General features: G+C 38.6%; 1 protein-coding gene across 2 annotated transcripts; it reads left to right on the top strand.

Moving 5' to 3' along the window:
- The first annotated feature begins 14,262 nt into the window (after positions 1–14,262).
- LOC104104168 (uncharacterized) lies at positions 14,263–22,566 on the top strand. 2 transcript variants are annotated; one of them, XR_011414740.1, is made up of 7 exons: positions 14,415–14,960; positions 18,474–18,602; positions 18,690–18,810; positions 18,898–18,979; positions 20,785–20,876; positions 21,852–22,005; positions 22,099–22,566. XR_011414740.1 is itself a non-coding variant. In XM_009612173.4 (6 exons), the coding sequence occupies exons 1-6, from the start codon at positions 14,610–14,612 to the stop codon at positions 22,237–22,239; spliced, it is 978 nt and encodes a 325-aa protein (XP_009610468.1). In that variant the 5' UTR covers positions 14,263–14,609; the 3' UTR covers positions 22,240–22,566. The 2 variants fall into 2 exon arrangements, 1 of the variants encoding a protein (XP_009610468.1); XM_009612173.4 differs by lacking the exon at positions 20,785–20,876 and having other exon boundaries at positions 14,263–14,960.
- Positions 22,567–23,787: the final 1,221 nt, after the last annotated feature.

Raw genomic sequence — 23,787 nt, 5'->3', positions numbered from 1 at the left:
AGGTGCGAGCTCGCAGAAGCGAGCCTTCCATCGCAGATCCAGGACAGGGCTGGCCTGGGGTCTTAGCAGGTGCAGCCTTTTTGCACAGAAGCGGATGTCGCAGGTGCGACAGGATTGTCCGCAGATGCGAAACTTCACCTGGAAGCCTGGCATCGCAAATGCGAGCTTTGTCTCGCAAATGCGAGTCCGCAAATGTGGAACTTTTGTCCGCAGATGCAAAAATGACTGGGCAGAGCCTATAAATTCGGAAGTCGCCATTTTTACTCATTTTTGAGTTTCAAGTCTCGGATTTGGGCGATTTCAAGGGGATTTTCACGACTTTGAATTGGGTAAGTGTTCTTTAACCAAAAGTGATTATATTTCATAAATCCATGTCTATATTCATCATTTATTTCGGATTTAGATGGAAGAAATTAGAATTTTTGTAAAACTTTCCAAAAACGAAAAATTTAGATTTGAAGGTTCATTTGATATCGAAATTGGACAAATTTTGTATGGTTGAGCTCGTATCGGAACGGGTGTTCGGATTTCGCGAGTTTTTTTTGGGATTTGAGACGTGGGTCCCACTGTCAAATATTTTAATAAATTTCGGATTTTATCCGAAAAATGTGTAAATTCATATGGAATTAATTCCTATGATTAGTATTGAATATATTGTATTATTGTGAATAGATTTGAAGCTTTTGGAGGCAAATTTAAAAGAAAAAGTTGTGGTTGAGTAATTGATTGAAATTATCAAAGCGAGGTAAGAGTCGGGGTTAACCTTAACTTGAGGGAATAGAACCCTTAAATTATTAGTTATATGAATTGCATGTGAACAACGTATAGGCGAGGTGACGAGTGTCTATACGTCATCAAATTAATTATTTACCGGCTTACTTGAAAAATCATAAATTATTTTTAATTATAAATTAATTATTATAATAATTATTTCTCTCTTATTCTTTGTCAAATATTAATTCTTGAATTCTTGCATTAATTGTTACATGCTATTTGAATTATGTGTTTTAATTGTTATTTGACATTTAGCATATTAAATATTAAACTGCCTATTTTCTCCCTGATTTTTATAATAATTTGCTATTTGTCATTGTTTCTTTCATAATTAAATCATAATTGTTGTATGCTTGTTGTCTTATAATTTTATATTAATTGTTGCATTTATTGGGGAAATTTCTTCTATAAGAATTGATTGAAATAGATATATTGGAGGATCGGGTTGCACGCTGCAACAGACTTATTAAAAAGTTAATATTGGAGGATCAGATTGCACGCCGCAACAGACTTATTAAAAGTCAATATTGGGGGATCGGATTGCACGCCGCAACAGACTTATTAAAAGTCAATATTGGGGGATCAGAATGCACGCCGCAATAGACTTATTGAAAAGTCAATATTGGGGGATCGGATTGCATGCCGCAACAGACTAATTTAAAGTCAATATTGGGGGATCGGATTGCACGCCGCAATAGACTTATTGAAAAGTCAATATTGGGGAATTGGATTGCACGCTGCAACAGACTTATTTAAAAGTCTATATATATACTTGATTGAAATAAATATATGACAGACTTGATTAAAAGAAAAATATTGGGAGAGCGGGTTGCACGCTGCAACAGAATTGAATGTGAATATATTGTGAGAGCGGGTTGCACGCTGCAACAGAATTGGTTGAAATAATGGATTATGACTGCTGGGTTGGCTTCAATTATTATAAATGAGTTATCTGATTTATTTATATTATTTTTGTTGTTATTAATATTGCGTACAGGTTAATGTAAGTGACCGCCTTAGCCTCGTCACTACTTCGTCGAGGTTAGGCTCAACACTTACCAGTATATGGGGTCGATTGTACTGATACTATACTGTGCACTTCTTGTACAGATTTTGGAGTTGGTCCCAACGGCGTTCATAGACTTGCTCGGATTTCAGCTACCAGAGGAGACTTGAGGTATAACTGTATGGCGTCCGCAGTTCTGAAGTCCCTGTCTATTTTACTTTAGCTGTGTGTTTATTCCCGGACAACTTTATTTTATTCAGACCTTTATTTGTATTTATTCTAGAAGCTCGTGCACTTGTGATACCAATTCTGGGATGGTATTTAGACACCGTTATTTTATGGATTATTTCACCATATTTCAAACTTTGCTTCCGCTTTGTTTCCTTGATTATTAATAATTCAATTTTTTTAAAAAAATTGGTTAATATTATTCTAACGTTTGCTTGCCTAGCAAGTGAAATGTTAGGCGCCATCATGGTCCGAAGGAGGGAATTTTGGGCGTGACAGTTGGTATCAGAGCACTAGGTTGCATAGGTCTCACGAGGCACGAGCAAGCTTAATAGAGTCTGAAAGATCGGTACGGAGACGTCTGTACTTATCTCTCAGAGGCTATGAAGTTTAGGAACAATATCACTTCTTTCTTATTCTGTTGTGCGATTTTATTCTATCGTCGATGATTGAACCATTCTACTCTTATTCTCTCGCAGATGGTGAGAACACATAATACCTCTACCGATGGTCAGGGACCAGAACCCCCGGTGGCAACTACGGCCAGGGTTAGAGGTCAAGGCCGAGGTCATGCTAGAGGCCGAGGTAGAGCTCAGTCCAGAGCTCGAGCAGTTGCACCTGTTGTAGAACCTCAGGTAGACCTTCAGGAGGAGGTCCCAGTTCAGAATGTATCAGTTGGACCAGTTCAGGTCCCGGAAGGATTCATAGTCACTCCAGTTTTTCAGGACGCTCTAGTCCGATTGGTGAGTCTTATGGAGGGTGTGGTCCAGAATGGTACATTTCCAGTGGCACCAGCCATCTCACAGGCTGTGGGAGGAGCACAAACTCCCACTACTCCCGCTCCGGAGCAGATGGCTCCCCAGAATCAGGCTCCAACAGCCACGACAGTTGGGGTAGTTCAGCCAGTTATTGCGACACCGATCGGTGATAGGCCCGCCATGTCTTTTGAGGCCTTATTGAGACTGGATAAGCTTACCAAGCTCTTTCCAGTTCACTTCAGTGGTACACCTTCTGAGGACCCATGGGATTATCTTGAAAGCTGCCATGAGGTTCTACGAAACATGGGTATAGTTGAGACCAATGGGGTAGATTTTGTTGTATTTCAAATGACGGGTTTCGCCAAGAGGTGGTGGAGAGATTATACATTGACCCGACCAGTCGGATCACCTGCACTTACATGGGAGCAGTTCTCTCTGCTATTTCTGGAAAAGTTCCTCCCTATCACACTGAGAGAGGAATTCCGCAAGCAATTTGAGCGTCTACAGCAGGGCAGTATGACTGTTACTCAGTATGAGTCCCGTTTTGTGGATTTGGCCCGTCATGCTCTCCTTTTACTACCTACGGAGGGAGAGAGAATGAGGAGGTTTATTGAGGGACTCACTCACCCTATCAGACTTCAGATGGCCAAGGAGACCGGAAGTGAGATTTCTTTTCAGGCGGCTGCTAATGTCGCAAGGAGGATCGAGATGGTTCTTGCACATGAGAGAGAGCAGAGGTCCGATAAGAGGCCTCGTCAGTTCGATGGTTTCAGTGGTGCCTCGTCTGGAGGCAGGGGTAATTTTGGTAGGGTTCATCCTCCCAGACCATTTCATTCAGCACTTTATGTATCTCCCGGTGCTTCAGGGAGTCATGGTCCTATTATGCCTTACTCTGGGCAGCCAGTATTCAGTGCACATTCAGCTCCTATCAGTGCATCACCACTCCAGAGTTGCTATAGCGGTTATCCGGCCCATTTGGGTCAGCTTCAGATTCAGCAGCCACGACATCAGGATGAGTGTTATGAGTGTGGAAACATTGGTCACATCAGGAGGTATTGCCCTAGATTGGCGAGTAACAGATCTCGGCAAGATTCTCGTGCCATCATACCGGCACCGGTTGCTTCACCGCCTGCTCAGGCAGCTAGAGGTGGAGGTCAGGCCATTAGAGGCGGAGGTCAGGCCATTAGAGGTGGAGGTCAGACCGTTAGAGGTGGAGGTCAGCCAGTTAGAGGCCGTCCCAGAGACGCAGTTCAGAGTGATGGGGCCCAACCCCGATTTTATGCTTTTCCAGCTAGGCCTGAGGCCGAGTCATCTGATGCTGTGATCACAAGTATTATTCCAGTTTTCCATAGAGATGCTTCAGTTCTATTTGATTCAGGATCTACATATTCCTATGTGTCCTCCTATTTTGCTTCATATTTGGTTATGCCTTGTGATTCTCTGAGTGCTTCCGTGTGTGTATCTACACCGGTGGGAGACTTTGTTGTAGTGGATCATGTCTATCGTTCGTTTGTGGTTACTATTGGTAATCTTGAGACTAGTGTGGATCTTCTACTTCTTGATATGGTAGATTTTGATGTCATCTTGGGTATGGATTAGCTATCCCCTTATCATGCTATATTGGATTGTCATGCCAAGACAGTGACCCTAGCTATGCCAGGGTTACCTCGGTTAGAGTGCAAAGGAACTCCTATACATTCTGCCATCAAGGTTATTTCTTATATGAAAGCTCGACGTATGGTAAAGAAAGAGTGTCTAGCCTATTTGGCTTATATTCGTGATCCCAGTGCGGATGCTCTTTCTATGGACTCAGTACCAGTTGTTTGTGAATTTCCAGAAGTATTTCCTGCAGATTTGCTGGGGATGCCACCCAACATCGATATTGACTTCTGTATTGATTTAGCTCCGGGCACTTGGCCTATTTCTATTCCACCATACCGTATGGCCCCGCCGGAGTTGAAAGAACTGAAAAAGCAGTTACAAGACTTGCTTGATCAGGGATTCATTAGACCCAGTGTCTCGCCCTGGGGTGCACTAGTATTATTTGTAAAGAATAAAAATGGCTCTATAAGGATGTGTATAGATTATCGACAGTTGAACAAAGCCACTATCAAAAACAAATATCCGCTGCCAAGAATTGATGACTTATTTGATCAGCTTCAGGGTGCCAAGGTATTTTCGAAGATCGATTTGAGGTCTGGTTACCATCAGTTGAAGATTAGCGCATCTGATGTCCTTAAAAAAACTTTTCGAACTTAGTATGGGCATTACGAATTCCTAGTGAAGTCATTTGGGTTGACAAATGCCCCAGCGGCATTTATGGATTTGATGAATCGGGTGTTTAAGCCTTATTTGGATTCTTTTGTGGTTGTATTCATTGATGATATTTTGATTTACTCCAGCAGTCGAGAGGAGCATGAGCAGCATCTTCGAATTGTGCTTCACACCTTGAAGAATAATCAGTTATATGCCAAATTTTCAAAATGTGAGTTTTGGATAGACTGAGTTGCCTTTTTGGGGCATGTTGTATTGGCAGAAGGCGTGAAGGTGGGTCCTAAGAAGATTGAGACTGTTCAGAATTGGCCTAGACCTACTTCAGTTACAGAGATTCGGAGTTTCCTGGGTTTAGCAGGTTATTATCGTCGGTTCGTGGAAGGGTTTTTATCTATAGCAAGCCCATTGACCAGATTGACCCAGAAAGGTGTCCCATTCAGATGGTCAGACAAGTATGAGTTGAGCTTTCATAAGCTCAAGACCGCTTTGACTACGGTGCCAGTGTTGGTATTACCCGTAGGTTCAGGATCGTATACGATATATTGTGACGCATCTCACATTGGGCTTGGTGCAGTATTAATGCAAGATGGAAAGGTAATTGCATATGCGTCGCGGCAATTAAAAGTTCACGAGAAGAATTATCCTGTTCATGACTTAGAATTGGCAGCCGTTGTTCATGCACTGGAGATTTGGAGGCATTACCTCTACGGTGTCTCGTGTGAGGTATTTACTGATCATCGTAGCCTTCAATATCTGTTCAAATAAAAGGATCTTAATTTGAGACAGAGAAGATGGTTGGAGTTGTTGAAAGACTATGATATCACCATTTTGTATCACCTCGGAAAGGCCAATGTGGTGGCCGATGATTTGAGTAGAAAGGTTGTGAGTATGGGCAGTCTTGCATATATTCCGGTTGGTGAGAGGCCATTAGCTGCAGATGTTCAGACTTTGGCTAATCAATTCGTGAGGTTAGATATTTCAGAACCCAGTCGGGCTCTAGCTTGCACAGTCGCTCGGTCTTCTTTATATGAGCGCATCAGAGAGAGGCAGTATGATGATCCTCATTTACTTGTCCTTAAGTACACGGTGCGGCACAGTGATGCCAAACGGGTTGCTGTGGGGGAAGATGGGGTTCTGCGAATGCAGGGTCGTATTTGTGTGCCTAATGTGGATGGGCTTCGTGAATTAATTCTTGAAGAAGCACACAGTTCCAGGTATTCTATTCATCCAGGTACCGCCAAAATGTGTCAAGATTTGCGGCAACATTATTAGTGGAGGAGAATGAAAAAGGATATAGTTGCATATGTAGCTCAATGTCTGAATTGTCAGCAAGTTAAGTACGAGCATCAGAGACCTGGTGGTTTGCTTCAGAAGTTAGAAATTCTTGAGTGGAAGTGGGAGCGTATCACTATGGATTTTGTTGTTGGGCTCCCACGGAGTCAGAGAAAATTTGATGCAGTTTGGGTCATTGTGGACAGGTTGATCAAGTCAGCACATTTCATTCCCGTGGCAGTTACCTATTCTTCAGAGAGGTTAGCTAAAATTTATATTCGTGAGATTGTCCGCCTTTACGGGGTGCCCGTGTCTATTATTTCAGATCGAGGTACTCAGTTTACCTCACATTTCTGGAGGGCTGTACTACGTGAGTTAGGCACGCAGGTGGGTACAACATTTCACCCACAGACGGACAGACAGTGCGCACTATTCAGATATTGGAAGATATGCTCCGTGCTTGTGTTATAGACTTTGGAGTTTCTTGGGATCATTTCTTTTCACTTGCGGAGTTTGCTTATAATAATAGCTACCAGTCGAGCATTCAGATGGCTCCATATGAGGCATTATACGGAAGGCGATGCCGATCGCCAGTTGGTTGGTTTGAACCGGGAGAGGCTCGGTTGTTGGGTACCCATTTGGTACAGGATGCCTTGGATAAGGTCAAGATTGTTCAGGATCGACTTCGCACGGCTCAGTCTAGGCAAAAGCGTTATGCCGACTGTAAAGTTTGTGATATTGCATTCATGGTTGGAGAAAGAATATTGCTTCGGGTTTCACCTATGAAAGGTGTAATGAGGTTCGAAAAGAAGGGCAAGTTGAGCCCTAGGTATATCGAACCCTTTGAAATTCTTGAAAGGGTGGGTGAAGTAGCCTACAGGCTTACATTACCACCTAGTTTATCAGTGGTTCATCCGGTGTTCCATGTGTCTATGCTCCGAAAATATCATGGTGACCCGTCCTACGTGTTAGATTTCAACTCTGTCCAATTGAACAAGGACTTGACTTATGAGGAGGAGCCGGTAGCCATTCTAGACCGGCAGGTTCGTCAGTTGATGTTAAAGAGTTACCCTTCAGTTCGAGTACAGTGGAGAGGTCAGCCTGTTGAGGCAGCTACTTGGGAGTCCGAGTTGGACATGCGGAGTAGATATCCCTACTTGTTCGTCAATTCAGGTACTTTTCTATGTCCGTTCGAGGACGAACGTTTGTTTTAGAGGTAGAGATTGTGATGACCCAAAGGGTCATCTTGTGAATTAAGACTCTATTCCGGGCCCATTAGCCTTAAAAACCTTATTTTTACTCACCTTGATTTGCGTGCGTTGTCTGGCGTAAATCCGAAAAGCCTTTATGTGAAAATTTATGAAGTAATAATTTTTGGGATTTAAAATTAATTTTTAGTTGACTTTGGTCAATATTTTGAGTAAACAGATTCGGATCCGTGTTTCGAATTCTCGGAAGGTCCGTAGTAAAATATGGGACTTGGGCGTATGCCCGGAATCAAATTCCGAGGTCCCTAGCTCGAGAAATGAATTTTTGATGAAAATTGTAAGACTGCAATTCTATGGATTTAAAGAAATTGATTAATGTTTGATCTCGTTGGTATCGGGCTCGTATTTTGGTTCCGAAATCCGGTACAGGTTTAATATAATATATAAGTCATGTCTGTGAAATTTGGTAGAAATCGGAGTTGATTTGACGTGATTCGGACGTCCAGTTGAGAAGAAGTTTTGAAATGTTCTTGAGGAATTCATGAGTTTTGGTGCTAAATCCATTGTTTTAGGTGTTATTTTTGTAATTTGATCGCACAAGCAAGTTCGTATGATGTTTTTAGACATGCGTGTATATTTGGTTTGGAGCCCCGAGGGCTCGGGTGAGTTTCGGATACGCTACAGAGTGATTTTAGAACTTAGAGAATTGCTGGTGTAACTGGTGTCTGTAGCAGGACTCTGTAGAGAATTGCGAGATCAGGCTTCGCAAATGCGAACCAAGCAGGTATGGCAATTGCGAGGTTTTTATCGCAATTGCGAAGAAAGCCTAGGCCAGCAGTTCTCGCAATTGCGAGTTTATCTTCGCAATTGCGAAAGGGGTCCGGGGAAGGGCATGCTCGCAAATGCGAACTTCTACCCGCAATTGCGATGGGCCAATTGTCACAAATGCGACATACTCATCGCATTTGCGAAGGCAGCATAAATATGAAGGTTCTCGCATTTGCGATGACCCCTTCGCATTTGCGAGCTTCACAATTGCGAAGCTCAGGTCGCAAATGCGACATCCGCACCTCATAACTTTGGACTTAGACGGGATTTTTCATTTATTCTTCAATTTTTCGAACCCTAAACCTCAAGAGGCGATTTTTGGGCGATTTTTACGGAAAAATATTAGGGTAAGTATTCCTTATCCTATATTGATTATATTTCATGATTTCATACTCATTTATATCATGAATACGTTAGTTTATGGAAGAAAAATCAGATTTTTATAAATTCTTTTTAAAACGAAAATTTAAGATTTGAAGGTCCATTTGATATCGGAATTGGATAAATTTTGTATGGTTGGAATCGTCTCGGAATGGGTGTTCGGATTTCGTAAGTTTTTTCGAGATTTGATACATGGGTCCCACTGCCAAATATTTTAATGAATTTCGGATTCTATCCAGAAAATTAGTAAATTCATATGGAATTAATTCCTATGATACGTATCGAGTATATTGAATTGTTTGTGAATAGATTTGAAGCTTTTGGAGATAAATTTAAAAGGAAAAGCTGTGATCGAGTTATTGATTGGAATTTGCATAGCGAGGTAAGTGTCGTGATTAACCTTGACTTGAGGGAATAGAACCCTCAAATTATTTGTTATGTGAATTATATGTGAACGACGTATAGGCGAGGTGACGAGTGTCTATACATCGTCAAATTAATTATTTGCCTGCTTACTTGAAAAATCATAAATTATTTTAAATCATGAATTACTTATTATAATAATTATTTCTCTCCTATTCTTTGTCAAATATTAATTTTTGAATTCCCGCATTAATTGTTACATGCTATCTGAATTATGTGCCTTAATTGTTATTTGACATTTAACATTTTAAATATTAAACTGCATATTTTCTCTCTGATTTCTATAATAATTTGCCCTTTGTTTGTTTCCTAATTAAATCATAATTATTATATGCTTGTTGTCTTATAATTTTATATTAATTGTTGCATTTACTGGAGAAATTTCTTCTATAAGAATTGGTAAATGAATATGTTGGAGGAGCGGGTTGCACGCCGCAACAAGATTGATTATAATGAATATATTGGAGGATCGGGTTGCACGCCGCAACAGAATTAATTATAATGAATATATTGGAGGATCGGGTTGCACGCCACAACAGACTCATTAAAAGTCCATATGGGAGGATCGGGTTGCATGCCGCAACAGAACTGAATGTGAATATATTGTGAGAGTGGGTTGTACGCTGCAACAGAATTGATGAAAATAATAATTGGTTATGACTGCTGAGTTGGCTTCAATTATTATAAATGAGTTACCTGATTTATTTCTACTATTGTTGTTGTTACTAATATTGCGTACAGGTAATGTATGTGACCCGCCTTAGTCTCGTCAATACTTCATCGAGGTTAGGCTCAACACTTACCAGTACATGGGGTCGGTTGTACTGATACTACACTCTGCACTTCTTGTACAGATTTTGGAGTTGGTCCCAGTGGTGTACCATAGACTTGCTCGAATTTCAGCTACTTAGAGGAGACTTGAGGTATAACTGCACGGCGTTCGCAGTTCTGAAGTCCCCATCTACTTTACTTTAGCTATGTGTTTGTTTCCAGACAGCTTTATTTTATTCAGATCTTTATTTGTATTTATTCTAGAAGCTCGTGCACTTGTGACAACAATTCTGGGATGGTATTTAGACACCGTTGTCTTTATGGATTAATTGCTATATTTCAGACCTTACTTTCGTGTTTATTTATTTGTTATTAATAAATTTAAATATTATTTAAAAATTAGTTAATATCATTCTAACGTTGGCTTGCCTAGCAAGTAAAATATTAGGCGCCATCACGATCCGAAGATGGGAATTTGGGGTCGTGACACAAAGATACAAATGATGGAATGTCATCAGCTCTTCAATCAAAGGTACCAAATACTGGAATGTCATCAATGAGTTTGCTAATACCTAGAAGTCAGAATGAGTCAAAATCAACTGAATGCAGAACTAGCCCAGCTTTGAAATGCGACTAAATTATTTGTTCCATTGTTTATTATCCCAATAAAACAATGAAATCCAAGCCCCTCGACACTTTTACATACTTCAGTAGTACATTTAAAGATGAATATTCATATTCTAGCAAAGACCTACATATTTTCATTTTTTGTTGCTAGAAATGTTATCCCACGATTATGTAAGAAACTTAAGAAAAAGACAATTATGTAAGACACTTAAGAGTGCCTTTGCCTTATCAAAAACACTGTAAGAAGACATATTCAGCAAATGAATTGCAACATTATAGAAGTGGACATACCAGAAGTGGACATATCACTAAAGCATAACCACTGACGGGACTGGGAGACAAGATCTCCATTTCACCAACAGATAACTGCCAAAAAGCTCTAGGACATACACAAAGATACTTTAGAAAAAGATTTCTTGTAACAGAATTAAAATTATGCACAAACATGAGTCATATGATAAATATATTACAATTCGATCGAATTATTACATTAGTCACGTGATAAATATATTAACAGATTTATTAATACTGTATTATAATTCGAATTCTTACCAGATATATTAACACTACACATCAATTACGGAAGGGTCTTTTCCATCGCTGGCTAAATGTGAAGAAAAAAAATTAAAATAATGAGTCTTGCAATAAATAAAAGCATATCCACAACACTTATATACAACAAATATAGTAACAATATTACTACCTTGTTCAAGCTGCTCAATTTTATCAAGATCTTCCTCAACACTAATAGGTTATTTTAATTTTTCATTTCGAAGCCAATCTTGAAGACACACTAGAGCTTGCACCAATTTAGGAGTTAATGAATTCCTAAATGAATCAAGAAGACGTCCTCCCGTACTAAATGCACATTCGGATTCCACGCTTGAAACCTGAACAACTAATACATCACGAGCCATCTCCGCAAGAACATGAAATCTAGCTGAGTTCAATTTCCACCAGAGAAGAACATCAAATTCTTTAGTGCCATCCTCAGTTTATTCACCAAAATATTTATCTAACTCTGTTTTAGTATCCACACCTCCACTCTCACTTTTATATTTTTTTATATCTTGCATTAGTGATTCTAAAAGTCCTGTATTTTGGGTGCTTACTTGACTGCCAGAAAGCCCGGAAGTAGAAGTGTCCAATGAAGAACAATCTAAAGATGAAGCAAGCACGACACCTTTTGAGCTGGACTTTACATACTCACTAAATAATGAAGTCGTGTACTTCTTCACTTCTGCTTGTATAATTGCCCCGGATCTTTACCAAACATCTTTACAAATGCATAGCCAACTCATTCGAGCTTGTAACGTGGATCCAAAATACATGAAATGAAAATTATCTTGTTTATTTTCCCTGGATCACCCCAATACTTATTAAACTTTTCTTTCATCTTCTTTGCCATTTCACTTAAAATTGTATCTTTATTTGCTATCAATTGCTTCAAATAGACAGCAACCACACAAATTTCAAGAAAATGAATATTCGATGTAACATAACGTGATCCAGATATTTTCAAAGTAAGAAGATAGAAGATTGCACGAAACTTTGTAATTCTTTTTACATTCTCCCAATCACTACTCAAAAGTTCACATGTAGGATTTGCAACTTCAATATAAGAATGCTCAAGATAATGTCTTAGGATAATTTCACTAGAAGCATAATGTTAAAATGCACTTTCAAATTCAACAGCTCTGCGCAATATCAAGTAGGTGGAATTCCACCTAGTTGGAACATCCAAGCATAAAGCTTTTTTACAATTGAGTTGTTCATCATCAAAACATTCTTGAAACCTCTTCAACCTCGCAGGAGACTGTCTAACATATCTCATTGCATGCCTAACACGTTCAATAGACACTGAAGATTCTTTTAAACCATCCTGGACCACAAGATTCATGATATGAGTCATACATCTCATGTGAAGGTAATTACCGTTCATCAGATTAGTTTCCATTTTTGTTAATTGCTTAGACAATTCTTTTAGTGTCACATCATTTGAGCTTGCATTATCAACTATGACAGTGAAGATTTTATTTATCCCCCACTCACGTAAGCACCTACCAATATCATTTGCCATATCTTCGCCTTTATGACTAACAATATGACAAAAATTAATTATTCTCTTATACATATTCTATTCACTATCAATTCAATGGGCAGTGATACACATATAATTGATTCTTTGTATAGAAGTCCAGGTATCAGTGGTAATACATACTCTTTGTTTCATTTCTATAAAAGACCTCTTCAACTTTTGCTTTTCTTCATTAAAAAGATCAAAACAATCCCTAGTTACAGTACTACGGGAAGGAATCCGAAAATAAGGTTGCGCCACTTTCATAAAGTCTCTAAAAAAAATTTTCTCAACAAATCTGAAAGGAAGCTCATCAACTATTACCATACGACATAACACCTTCCTACACTCTTCTTGATCAAATTTTCAAGTAACAACAGCTACGTCACCCTGACTACCCCGGAACAGATTGAAAACCTAAATTTGATTATTTTTTTTTATCAACAATAGCAGGGCGTTTGGGACACTTAAACATATGAGAAAGAAGTGTCGGCGTACCGTCTTTGGTCTTAAAACAATACTCAATAAAGCAATAGTCACATTTTGCTTTTGTACTCCCTTTAGAAGTAATAGTTTCTGTAAAATAATCCCACACAACAAACCCTTTTTTTTCTTCCTTTTTTTGGTTATATTTGACTCTGTTGTTTCAAATTGGCTTATTGCATTTAAATTAGAAGCCCCACTTTCACCCATCACCTTATCACTTTGTATATTTTTAGCCATGCTATGAGTCACTGCAACAAGAAAAGAAAAGCAATAAAAATAACAAGTTCCTTAACGGATATTTAAACAGAAACTATCAAAATCGATCTCAAAACAGCACAAGACAAAGAAGGCAACAGTTGGAATGTCAATTTCAGAAGAAATCCCAGTGATTGGAGATCTGTGAAATGGCTGAATACTTTGAGATGCTCTTTGATTTTAAAGGTGTAAACAACACTACAACAGTGAGGATCGAATATTCTGAAGACATCAACAAGAAAAGAAACTTACCATCTGCTGTTCTGGGCTCTGGCTATGACGAGAGGGAGAGGCGAGACGACGAGATGGAGAGGCGAGTTAGCGAGATGGAGACGACGAGATGAAGAGGCGAGTCAGCGAGAGGGAGACGGCGAGTCTGCTGCTCTGGCCGCTGGGTGAAATACTGAAATTAACACTTTTAGACATTAGGGTTTCTAATGTCTCAAATCTAAATGTCTAATAGAGTACTAGTAAAGAAAGGTACTCTAAACTCTAAAGAAGGGTACCGGTAAAGAAACACTTTTAACACTTCTGCTTGTATAATGCCACGGTAAGTCGGGATTTTTATTACTTATTTAATATATATATTGCATATGGATATATATATAACGGGTTAACGAATTATCCGTTAAGAAAATTGAATAATCCATTCTAAACCGATAAGACGTTAATAAAAAAATTTCAATCCGTTCTCCATCCGTTAAACCGTTAACTCGTTAACTCGATATCAATAAGCCATTAAGCCCTTTTTGCGGTTCGATTTTTGGTTTCGATTCGATTTTGAACTCCCCTGGCGTGCTCTCAAAATTCTTCTTGTGAAAGTATAAAATGATGGTTTGCTTAAAGGAATCCGGTGGACAAATATATACAGCGGCATTTATGCTTTGCTGCGTTGATTTAATAAACAAAATTAATTGCTACGCAGAAGAAAAGCATAAGTTAATTAATTAGAATTCCCACTTCACTAAGTAGCGCCAACGCCGACGCTCTTCCACCGGCGCGTGACAATCCCCCTCTTTTTATCGTCTCATTTTCTCAATCTATCTAGATTTCAATGACTATGACTTCTTCGTCGAGGCGCCACCTTGACCACACCTCCGCCCGCACTCCAATTTCCTAATTTGTTATTCAAACAATTTTCATATATAAAAATTCACAAAACAGATAGAATTGTAAGAAACTGGTGAAACGCCACCCACTGTGCACGTTAGCATTCTGCGCATCTACCGGTGAAGATATATATGGCGGAGCTGGCTCAAGCCGCCGCGGACGTTTACGCGCCGAGGAGTCTACCAGCTTGGAGGTCGCTTCTGAGCTGGCTGGCTTTCTTTATTCAGATCTTCGTTCAGATCGTTAGAGGAACACCGTCTCTGAGTCAGGTACTTTCGTATGTCGGCTTACGTAATAGTAGCTCTTTCCTCTCTTCCACGCCGCAGTTCAAGCCACTGCCTGTTGTTGAGCTGCCGGAGTCTCAGCTGCCCGAGGAGGCGCCTCCGCCGCCGCAGCAACCGTCTGTTGCTGTTTCCACCTTGCAAATCGACGCCGGAAGAGTTCGTGATGGTAACGGCGACCAACATCTACGGAGACTCACGGTAAGCTTTTTCTAGAAATAGTTAAAGCTTATTGAATATTCATCTCGAGCTTAGGCTTTAGGAGTTGAAGCTTAATTTTTAGTAGAATCATATGTAATATTTTGGTTCGTAGATTTCGTTTGAGTTGTTCATTATTTGTTATGCTTCCTTAGCTTTATGTTTAGCTACTTACTGTAATTCAGATGAAGTGTTTGATGCCTTCTTAAAACTGAGTTAGTTTTCAACACATGAGGTAATCAGATTGTGTACTTTTCATTTAAAAAAAAAGGATAAAGAGAGAAAGAGTTGATTAGATTGTCAAACAATCAATTCACCTGTATCATTTTCGCTGGTCTTAAAGTTTGTGAATACTATTAGGTCTGCAAATTTTTGCTTCTTCTCTGAGGACGGAACAGAATTTAATGTTAACCAATCTTGGTTGCACTGCGAAACCAACACTTTTAAGAGGCAAGAGACTCAGTGATATATATACTCCGTAGTTATTATGGGTGCAACACAAGTTTATACAGGAGTAATAATTAGTAGTTAGTCAAATTTTAGCAAGATGAATTTGGAAGAAGTTTTAATATTGACATCTACTGAAGCAGACTAAATAGTCTTAAGGAATTTTAGGACTCATCTTGTAGCCAAATATTGGCATTGTTCTTCTAGAGCTGCAAACCTTTTTTCAGGTTGCATACCTAGCTAATCGGTGCTGGGATGAATGACTATTATTTGTTACTTCTTTAGTTAGGAGTGTCTCCGTAGGTCATCTGTTGTAGCGTTTTCTCGCTTAATTAGTGTTGCCATAAACCTAAGTACCAAAAAGGAAACAGTAGATGGAGAAACAAAAAAAGGAAGTTTCTTGATGATTCATTGTGAAAGAGCAATGCATGGACATAAACTGTTAAGTTTTAATTCCCAAATTGCATGGGCGTGCTTTTCTCCAATTATTTCCTAGGAGGTGATGTACTAGAACTTCTTTTCTTTTTCTGGGTATTAAGGGGAATCTCTAATTCTTCTTCAAATTATTACCATTACTTCCATGTATTATGTCGAAGCCATATTGGGATGTGATAATCCATCTCCAGCTAGAGGAGCCATATGAGTCCGAAGCAAGCTAAGCTACAATGGTTAAGGTGGTTCAGTAGTGTGATTAAACGGAAACAAGCTGGGAAGAGAAGATCCACACATCATTGCTTTATTCTGGATGTGCATATGACATGCAACTAGATTTCAAGGTGGTTAAATGGAGGTATATAATGGAGTTACAACTCAATAGGGAAAGAAGTTCAAGTTGGCAGTGGTGATGAATGAATACGACAGGAAGAATATGAAAGATGAAGTTGATGAAATACGGGGAAAGTGCGATGTGTATTAAGAAGTATCAACATATCAGAATACTTGTGTGAAAGGACAGGCGAAAGTTTTCTGGTTTACTAGAAACAGGAGTGGTCTGATTTTCCATATTGCTGGCAGTTCTGGTTTTGTTTCTTTTGGTTTCTTCTTTTATTCCTATTTTTCTAATTTTTCTTTCTTTTGTCTATTGGAAGTTGGCATGCTCAGAAAGGTTTATGCTGTTAGTGCAACTATACCATGCAAACCAGATAAATATGACTAATGATAAGAACTTATGAAAACGGTTAGCTAGGTTTTTATTATGTAGTCTGTCAGTGCTGTGGTTGGGCTTTGCTGCAGGCTCTGGTAGTGCAGGATCTGTTATTTCCATTACTTTAATTGTGTGTGTATGTTGGAGAGGTCTCATGGATGGGGAATCAACCTCCATTGCCGGAGGAGCTGTATGATGTGGAAGCATGCTTAACTACAATGACATAGGTAGTTCAGTAGTGTGCTTAAATATAGACAGACTGTGAATGAATGTGACATGCCAAACTGGCTTATGTTTAGATATGCATATAATGAGCAATTAAATTCCTATGATTTAGATGGAGATATTTAATGGAAGCTACAACTTGATATGGGAAGGAAGTTACTTTTTTTATATAAGTAATGGGAAGGAAGTCACTTATCAAAGAAGATGGTAGGAAGGGAGCTATAGAGGGAACTTATGATGGATGAGAGGACAGGAGTGTGAAAGATGAGATTGATGAAAAGGAGATAAATAAAATGTCTAAGAAATGTTAATATGTCTGAGTATAAATGTGAAATGAAAGGGGAGTTGCATTATTTTACAAGAAAGCATACGCTAATTCTTGTTATTTGCTGGCTGTTTTCATGTTCTTTCCTTTGTTTTTATTTTAATTATTTAAAATATGTATAGTTTCTTTGATTTCTTCTCTTCTTTTGTTTTTATTTTAATTATTTAAAATATGTATAGTTTCTTTGATTTCTTCTCTTTATTCTTGTTTTCTTTGCTGTAATACTTTTTCTTTAGTTTATTGGGAAGATGGCATGCTGGGCAAGGTTTATGCTGTTGGTGCAACTGTAGCTTGGGAATGAGATAGATAGGACGATCTGAAACATGGGAATGGTTTCAAGGGAGTTAGATAGGTTTTAGTTATTACAATTGCTGTTGTTGGGTTATGATGCAGGCTCTGGTGCGGATAAGTGGTATAATAGCATGTCCTAAGGGGACTATTTGTGTCTTCTATTCCCTATTAATGTTGCCCAAGTGCACTAGAGGAGTTCTAAACTAAGAGAAACTCCCGGATAATTGAAGGAAGACATCTAAACTATAGGAGATTATTGGAGCCAAACATTACCTCTCTATATCCTGATGTCAACTTTTAAGATGTTTAAATCTTGACTGATGTCACTTATCCAAAAAGGAAAAATAAAGTGACTGATGTCAACTCCATGGCTTGCTATATCATCAGAATATTTATGATGTGACGTTTCTCTTGTGTGTTCTATTGTAGATGATCCATATAACGAACTCCAACTAGTTCGTGACTGAGGCGTAGTTATTGATTGGCATTTCTTTTGTGTGTATTATAGCTCTTCCTGTAGTTTCTTTTGTTTGATAAAGTGAAGGCAGCTCTTCCTGTATTTGCTAGGTAGGCCTTGGTTAGTAGGACCTCTGTTAACCCTGTCACTGCCCTGAAGAGTTAATACGCTGTTCGCATATTTGCTGTATTGTTATCCTCTGCTCTGCTGGATGGGTCTTATTAAATTTGAGGTGGATTCATTTCAAATGGCAATCGCGGAGGGTGAAAGATTCTGCATGCTTTTTGGTGCTTTCAGTCTTGCATTTTGCTTCTACATTTGCATGCGAATACAGCCTCTTGGTTTAAAGAATTGATGTCCTTCAGTTGAAAGTTAAAAGCTCAAAGACGTTCTGGAATTTGTAAGATTATTGTGGTCAAATGTATCAGAAAGCTGACTATTATGAGAGGTTGTGGGACTTGAAGATGGTTTATTAATAATCCTGGCGGGGTTTCATATAAGCAGATAGTAAAATTATTTATGGAATTTTGCTGTAATCAGTGCATTCTGCTAATTGGCCCAATCTTTTTCTGTTTACCAAAATCTTCTTTTTAGATTTTTCCTGAAGTTCTTAACTATTGCTTTCAGGTGGTTCTTGATTTGGATGAAACTTTAGTTTGTGCGTATGAGACATCAAGTTTGCCCAATATCGTACGCACCCAGGCCACAGAGGCTGGATTGAAGTGGTTTGAGCTTGAGTGCATATCTTCAGACAAGGTCATATTCCCTCTTCTGTCTATAATTAAGTGATTATCACGCAAGTTTCTTGAAATAGTTATCTCAATATATTCCTGTTGGTTTTAGGAATGCGACAGCAAACCTAAGATCAACTATGTCACAGTTTTTGAACGTCCTGGATTGCACGACTTTTTAAAAGAACTCGGTGAATTTGCCGATCTTGTCTTGTTTACTGCTGGGCTTGAAGGTTTGGGCGTTAATTTGCGATTTATTTTGTCATCTTCCTTACTAGTTCATATATACATGGTTAATTCTCATTGTTATCTGTGTGCAGGCTATGCAAGGCCCCTTGTTGACAAAATTGATCTCGGGAATCGGTTTAGCATGAGACTTTATCGGCCTTCAACAACTAGCACGTCAGTATTGCTTCTATTCTTATGTTTTTTCTTTTTCCTGTTTAGTGGCTAATTCCAAATGTGAGGTTAAACTATTTCAGTTTTTATGTTATGATGTGCCGGACTGCTGGTACATGTTCTAAAAATAAAAGGGAAAACAGAAAGCACTCAAAGCAAAAGAATCTTACAATACAAGAGGGAGAACTAAGTAATCGTCTCAAGTTAACTCGCCTTTTTTGGGGCAACCTCAATACCAGATGGAGAACTGAGTAAACAACAACAACCAACCCAGTGGAATCCCACAAGTGGGGTCTAGGGAGGGTAAGACCTTACCTACACCTTATGAAGGTGGAGAGGCCTTTTCCGATGGATCCTCGGCTCAAGAACAGTAGAAGGAAGCAATAACCAAATAATAGCAACAACAAGGTAAAAGGCAGCGGAAGCAAATAGCAAAACATGTAATAACCAAGAACAAGGAATACGAGACTAGTGTCAACTACTGGTACTAGTGACACACTCTGGAAAAACAAGGAACTAGGAATAGGAAAATACAAGACTAGTGCTAATACTATTGGTAAGACAAGGGGACACTCTCGACTACCTGTCAACCCACAACCTTAATTTTCGACCTCCAGACTTTCCTATCGAGGGTCATGTACTCGTTAAGCTGAAGTAGTGCCATGTCCTGCCTAATCACCTCTCCCCATTACTTCTTAGGCCTCCCTCTACCCCTCCTCTGACCTGCCACAGGCAACCTCTCACACCTACTGACCGGGGCATCAGTGCCTCTCCTCTTCACATGCCCGAACCATCTCAGCCTCGATTCCCGCAATTTGTCTTCCACAGGAGAATTGAGTAAACATATCAAGTTAATTCGTCTTTTCTGGGCCGAATATCTGGTGTCACCTTATAGCATATTAGCCTCTGAAGTGAAGATTTATCTAATGAACATAGGGGTGCTAATTAGTGTCAAGGCCACATGTTCTGACAGTTCATGTGATTATTCTTGAAGAGAGAAGTGCAGAGTCCTCTCTTAGTACATATTTGACCACTGGCCTTGGTATGTGTATGCGCGCGCGCGCTCATCAGATGCCATAAACTGCATTTGAAGCCATTGACCTTCCATAGATTGCAAATAGCTGGCGAGTGTGAACTTTTCAGAGTTGGTTCCTCCTAACTAGTCTTTGTCTTGATGCCACATTTATCTCACTGTCTAAATATGGTCACGCCATCGTGGCGTAGCAGACAAATTAAAATCTGGGTAGAATAAAAAAGTCACGATGTATTCCACCAAGAGAAAAGTTGATAATATGTAATCACCATATAATCGACATTATAGTGATGGAAAATGTTTGAAATTGACTTGTCAATCTGACTTTATGAATTTACACTGATGGCCCTTATAAAAAAGTGAATTTACCTTGATGGCCCTGGCTGGAAGGTTTTATTTTCTGCAGTACCAAAGTGTTCGGAGAGTTGGAGGATCAGTTATGTAACTGTTAAGTAGCTAATATCTGAACTAAACATTTTTCATAAAAAATATATCTGAACTAAACATTTTGAAGCAATAGAAGGCGAAGTCTCTTGTCGTTGTCTGATTGACTTGTAAGTCATAGTGATTCACTTTGCCTTTCTAACCCTATTCAGAGCCCTTCACGTTCACGGAGCATTTCATGATTCATCCTCTGACTAAAATATAGCTCTGAATGACTATATTTCTTAGCTCAATCTCTTTCTGGAAACTCAGCAGATACTACTATAATTGCTGTTAAGATTATAACTTTATGATAAGCAAGCCTGATTGTGTAGGTGTCCATTCATTGCAGGTCCTGCATGCACACTATGAATCTATATCTAGCAGTAACTCTATGCATCTATCTGTCATATAGTACCTTGAGGATCATTCTTTCCAGCTCAGGTTGTCACATATTAGGTGTTTGGGCTGTGTTTGATAATTTTGCAAATTAAATCCTTAATGTGTTGAAAAATATGGTAGATCTATGTCAATGTCTCTTTCCAAAAGTTTCTCGAGCCTTATAGCTCATCTCTTATGTTGGACCATTGTCTGATTCAATGTTTATTATCAGATCCACTGAACTTTCTGTGCCAAAAACTGGTGAAAATCAATATAATCTAACATTAGTGCTCTTGACTAGCTTGTTTTTTATCGGATGTCCCCGAAGGGACTCTTGACTAGCTTGTGAATGTACTAAATCTCGAGACCAGGAATTGTGTGATGGGCGTTTGGTTTGCAAAGACACCTTTAGTATGTTGGGATACAAATCATGTCTCTGTTCTGAGATATTTTGGTGCTCAATGCTTGTTACATGCTTAGATGGCTAAATTTCCATTGCTGCATCATTTTTATCAAAATCTGCTCTATAATAATTCAATCTCGTTGGATTATTTCATGAAAGGACCTGATTTCCTTACGAACTGTACATTCTCTACATGATACTACCTATCAGGAATCAAAGAAAGTTACCTAAATGATACTGATAACAGGCTTACCCCCTCAAAAATTATTGTATTCTTAAGCCTTTTTCCTCTCAGGAAAATGATGAACTGAGTTCTTTCGATTCCCAAAGATAAAGAAAGGTTGTTATTACTTGAGAAATTGATTACTTGCGTTAGATAATGAATTTGCAGCACATTCCTATAAAAAAAGATAATGAATTTGCCGCATCTAATGGTTCATAATCAAATATTATGACATTCAGTCAAAGGTTCCATGAATTTGTGGCATCAACATATCTCTTTGATTTCTGTATCCTTGCAAACTCAGCTCATTGTTGATGCGACACAACTATTCGACTAAATCAAAGCAGTTCTCTTTGTATAAAATCTCTTTTCAGCTTATTATTGTGGGTTTGACGCTTTGCTCGCATATCAGGGAATATCGGGAACATGTGAAGGATTTATCTTGCATATCAAAGGATCTAAGCCGAATTGTCATTGTTGATAACAATCCATTTAGTTTTTTGTTACAACCTCTAAATGGAATTCCGTGCATTCCATTTGCTGCTGGACAACCGCATGATATACAGGTCTAATACATAAGAAAACATGTATGAAAGCTATTCCTCAAATTTGCTATTATGCTTCCATGACTTTAACAAGTGCTTTATATTTTGTATCAGCTTTTGGAGGTTATCCTTCCACTTCTCAAGCATCTTTCCCAGCAGAAAGATGTGCGGCCTGTGCTCTATGAAAGATTTCATATGCCCGAATGGTTTCAAAAGCATGGAATCCCTGTTTCTGCATTGACAAGTGTAGAATGAAAATCTTGCTAGTGAAATTGCTTCTAATTCCTGGAGACGCCAATCCTGTAATTTGTTCTGCAAGTGCAGTACCCCTTCACTCGAAGAACAATTTTGTATAGCTAATTTTGTGTAGAAGAGGGAGCAGCCATCGACGAAGTCCCAAGTTTCTCAATGTTTTCCTCCCTATGTTCGCACAACATTCTCATTGTGGAAATTTAGATTATTGCGTAACTTGTTAATAGCCTCCAATCTTAGACGATGTTAGTGTTTCTGCAATTGTTGTAAACAGTCGTCGCCAATAATTATTCCTTCTCTCACGCAAATTCTAATGCAAAGGTTTGATCATTGGACGCTCTCTTCAGGAATGGTAATGTTCGTTTCTTAAACATTCTGAGTGAAACCCAGAATCTTTCTAAAGGTGTTTGTATATATCATGTCTCTTCAAATACCATCCTGAACCTTTTAACTTGAGATTATTTTTCAATGTTTTTCGTTTTATTAAAAAATGGAAGGAAAACAACCTACATTTGTGAAAAAGTAACATCTGAGATCCTGACTTGAGGAAAAATGAGTACCACTAGGGGGTAGCGTCACAATCTTTTTTCTTCTTTTAGTTCGTTTTGGCTTAGAAGCGAGGAAGCCTTCGTTCCTTCAACATAATCCTAAGTAGAATAGAGTGCTTTTAAAGTCCTTTATGAAATTAAAAATGCTGAAAAGGAAAAGGCCGACAAGGTCATGATTATGTTTGAAACTTTGGTTTTCAGTGTCATAAAATTGCATAAAAACTAAGCAAGCCATGTTCTTGAAGCTTGAGTTATACCACAAAAGTGAAACAGGTTTGGCAATACGCGTTGGGATCATTGTTTAAAATTATGCCACGCGCATCAGCCTTTGTTTCTCCTATGCGGCTGATTTCTCTGGCTTGTTCCTCAAAGTAACATTTCTGACAGATAGATGGCCCTATAATTTTGTAATTTGGATTATCAAAAAGAAATCTCTTTAAGTTCGCAGTAATTTGTTACCATTGAAGTCTTACCAGGTTAAGCACAGCACAGTTAAGTATGCCTATAAGAAGAGTCTTTGGGGAGTAACTTGTGTAGTAACTAAATATCTCATCATACTTAAGTATAAAGATAGTATTTCATGTGGAAAAGGAAAAAAAAATTACTATCTCATACATTAGTTAATTAATCTTACTCTATGGATTGAGAAAATCAAACTATTTAAAATTAATCCAGATATTAATTCTTAATTTTTTGAAATAAAAGTTTATTTTCGAAAATCGTGCAAATCATAAAATTTTAAAAAAGAATCATAATGGTAAGAACTATGTTTGATTCCACAACTAATAAGAATAATAATATCATATAAAACGAGATATATAGAAAATACTAGCCAGTAGTATGTAACTTGGAGTGCAGTTTCACATACCTGTTAGACTCCTATCAAGCATAACAAGTCTAGTTTATTTGTTAACCCCCCCCCCCCCCCCCAAAAAAAAAGGTCTATAGCATATACAGAAAATTAGTTTCGTTTTCGTAATGTAAAGCAATGCATGAAAAATAT

This window comes from Nicotiana tomentosiformis, chromosome 3 (genome assembly GCF_000390325.3).
Source record: "Nicotiana tomentosiformis chromosome 3, ASM39032v3, whole genome shotgun sequence".
NCBI classification, from domain to species: Eukaryota; Viridiplantae; Streptophyta; class Magnoliopsida; order Solanales; family Solanaceae; genus Nicotiana; species Nicotiana tomentosiformis.
Note: the sequence above shows the minus strand (reverse complement) of the source record. Positions and strands in the feature narration are given on the sequence as shown.

What these genes read in the sequence shown, in the direction of transcription:
- LOC104104168 (XM_009612173.4), top strand. Translation starts at nt 14,610, where the DNA reads ATGGCGGAGCTGGCTCAAGCCGCCGCGGACGTTTACGCGCCGAGGAGT. An exon ending in AGTGCATATCTTCAGACAAG is followed by an intron (nt 18,603 to 18,689) that starts GTCATATTCCCT and finishes TGTTGGTTTTAG; the next exon opens with GAATGCGACAGCAAACCTAA. An exon ending in GTTTACTGCTGGGCTTGAAG is followed by an intron (nt 18,811 to 18,897) that starts GTTTGGGCGTTA and finishes ATCTGTGTGCAG; the next exon opens with GCTATGCAAGGCCCCTTGTT.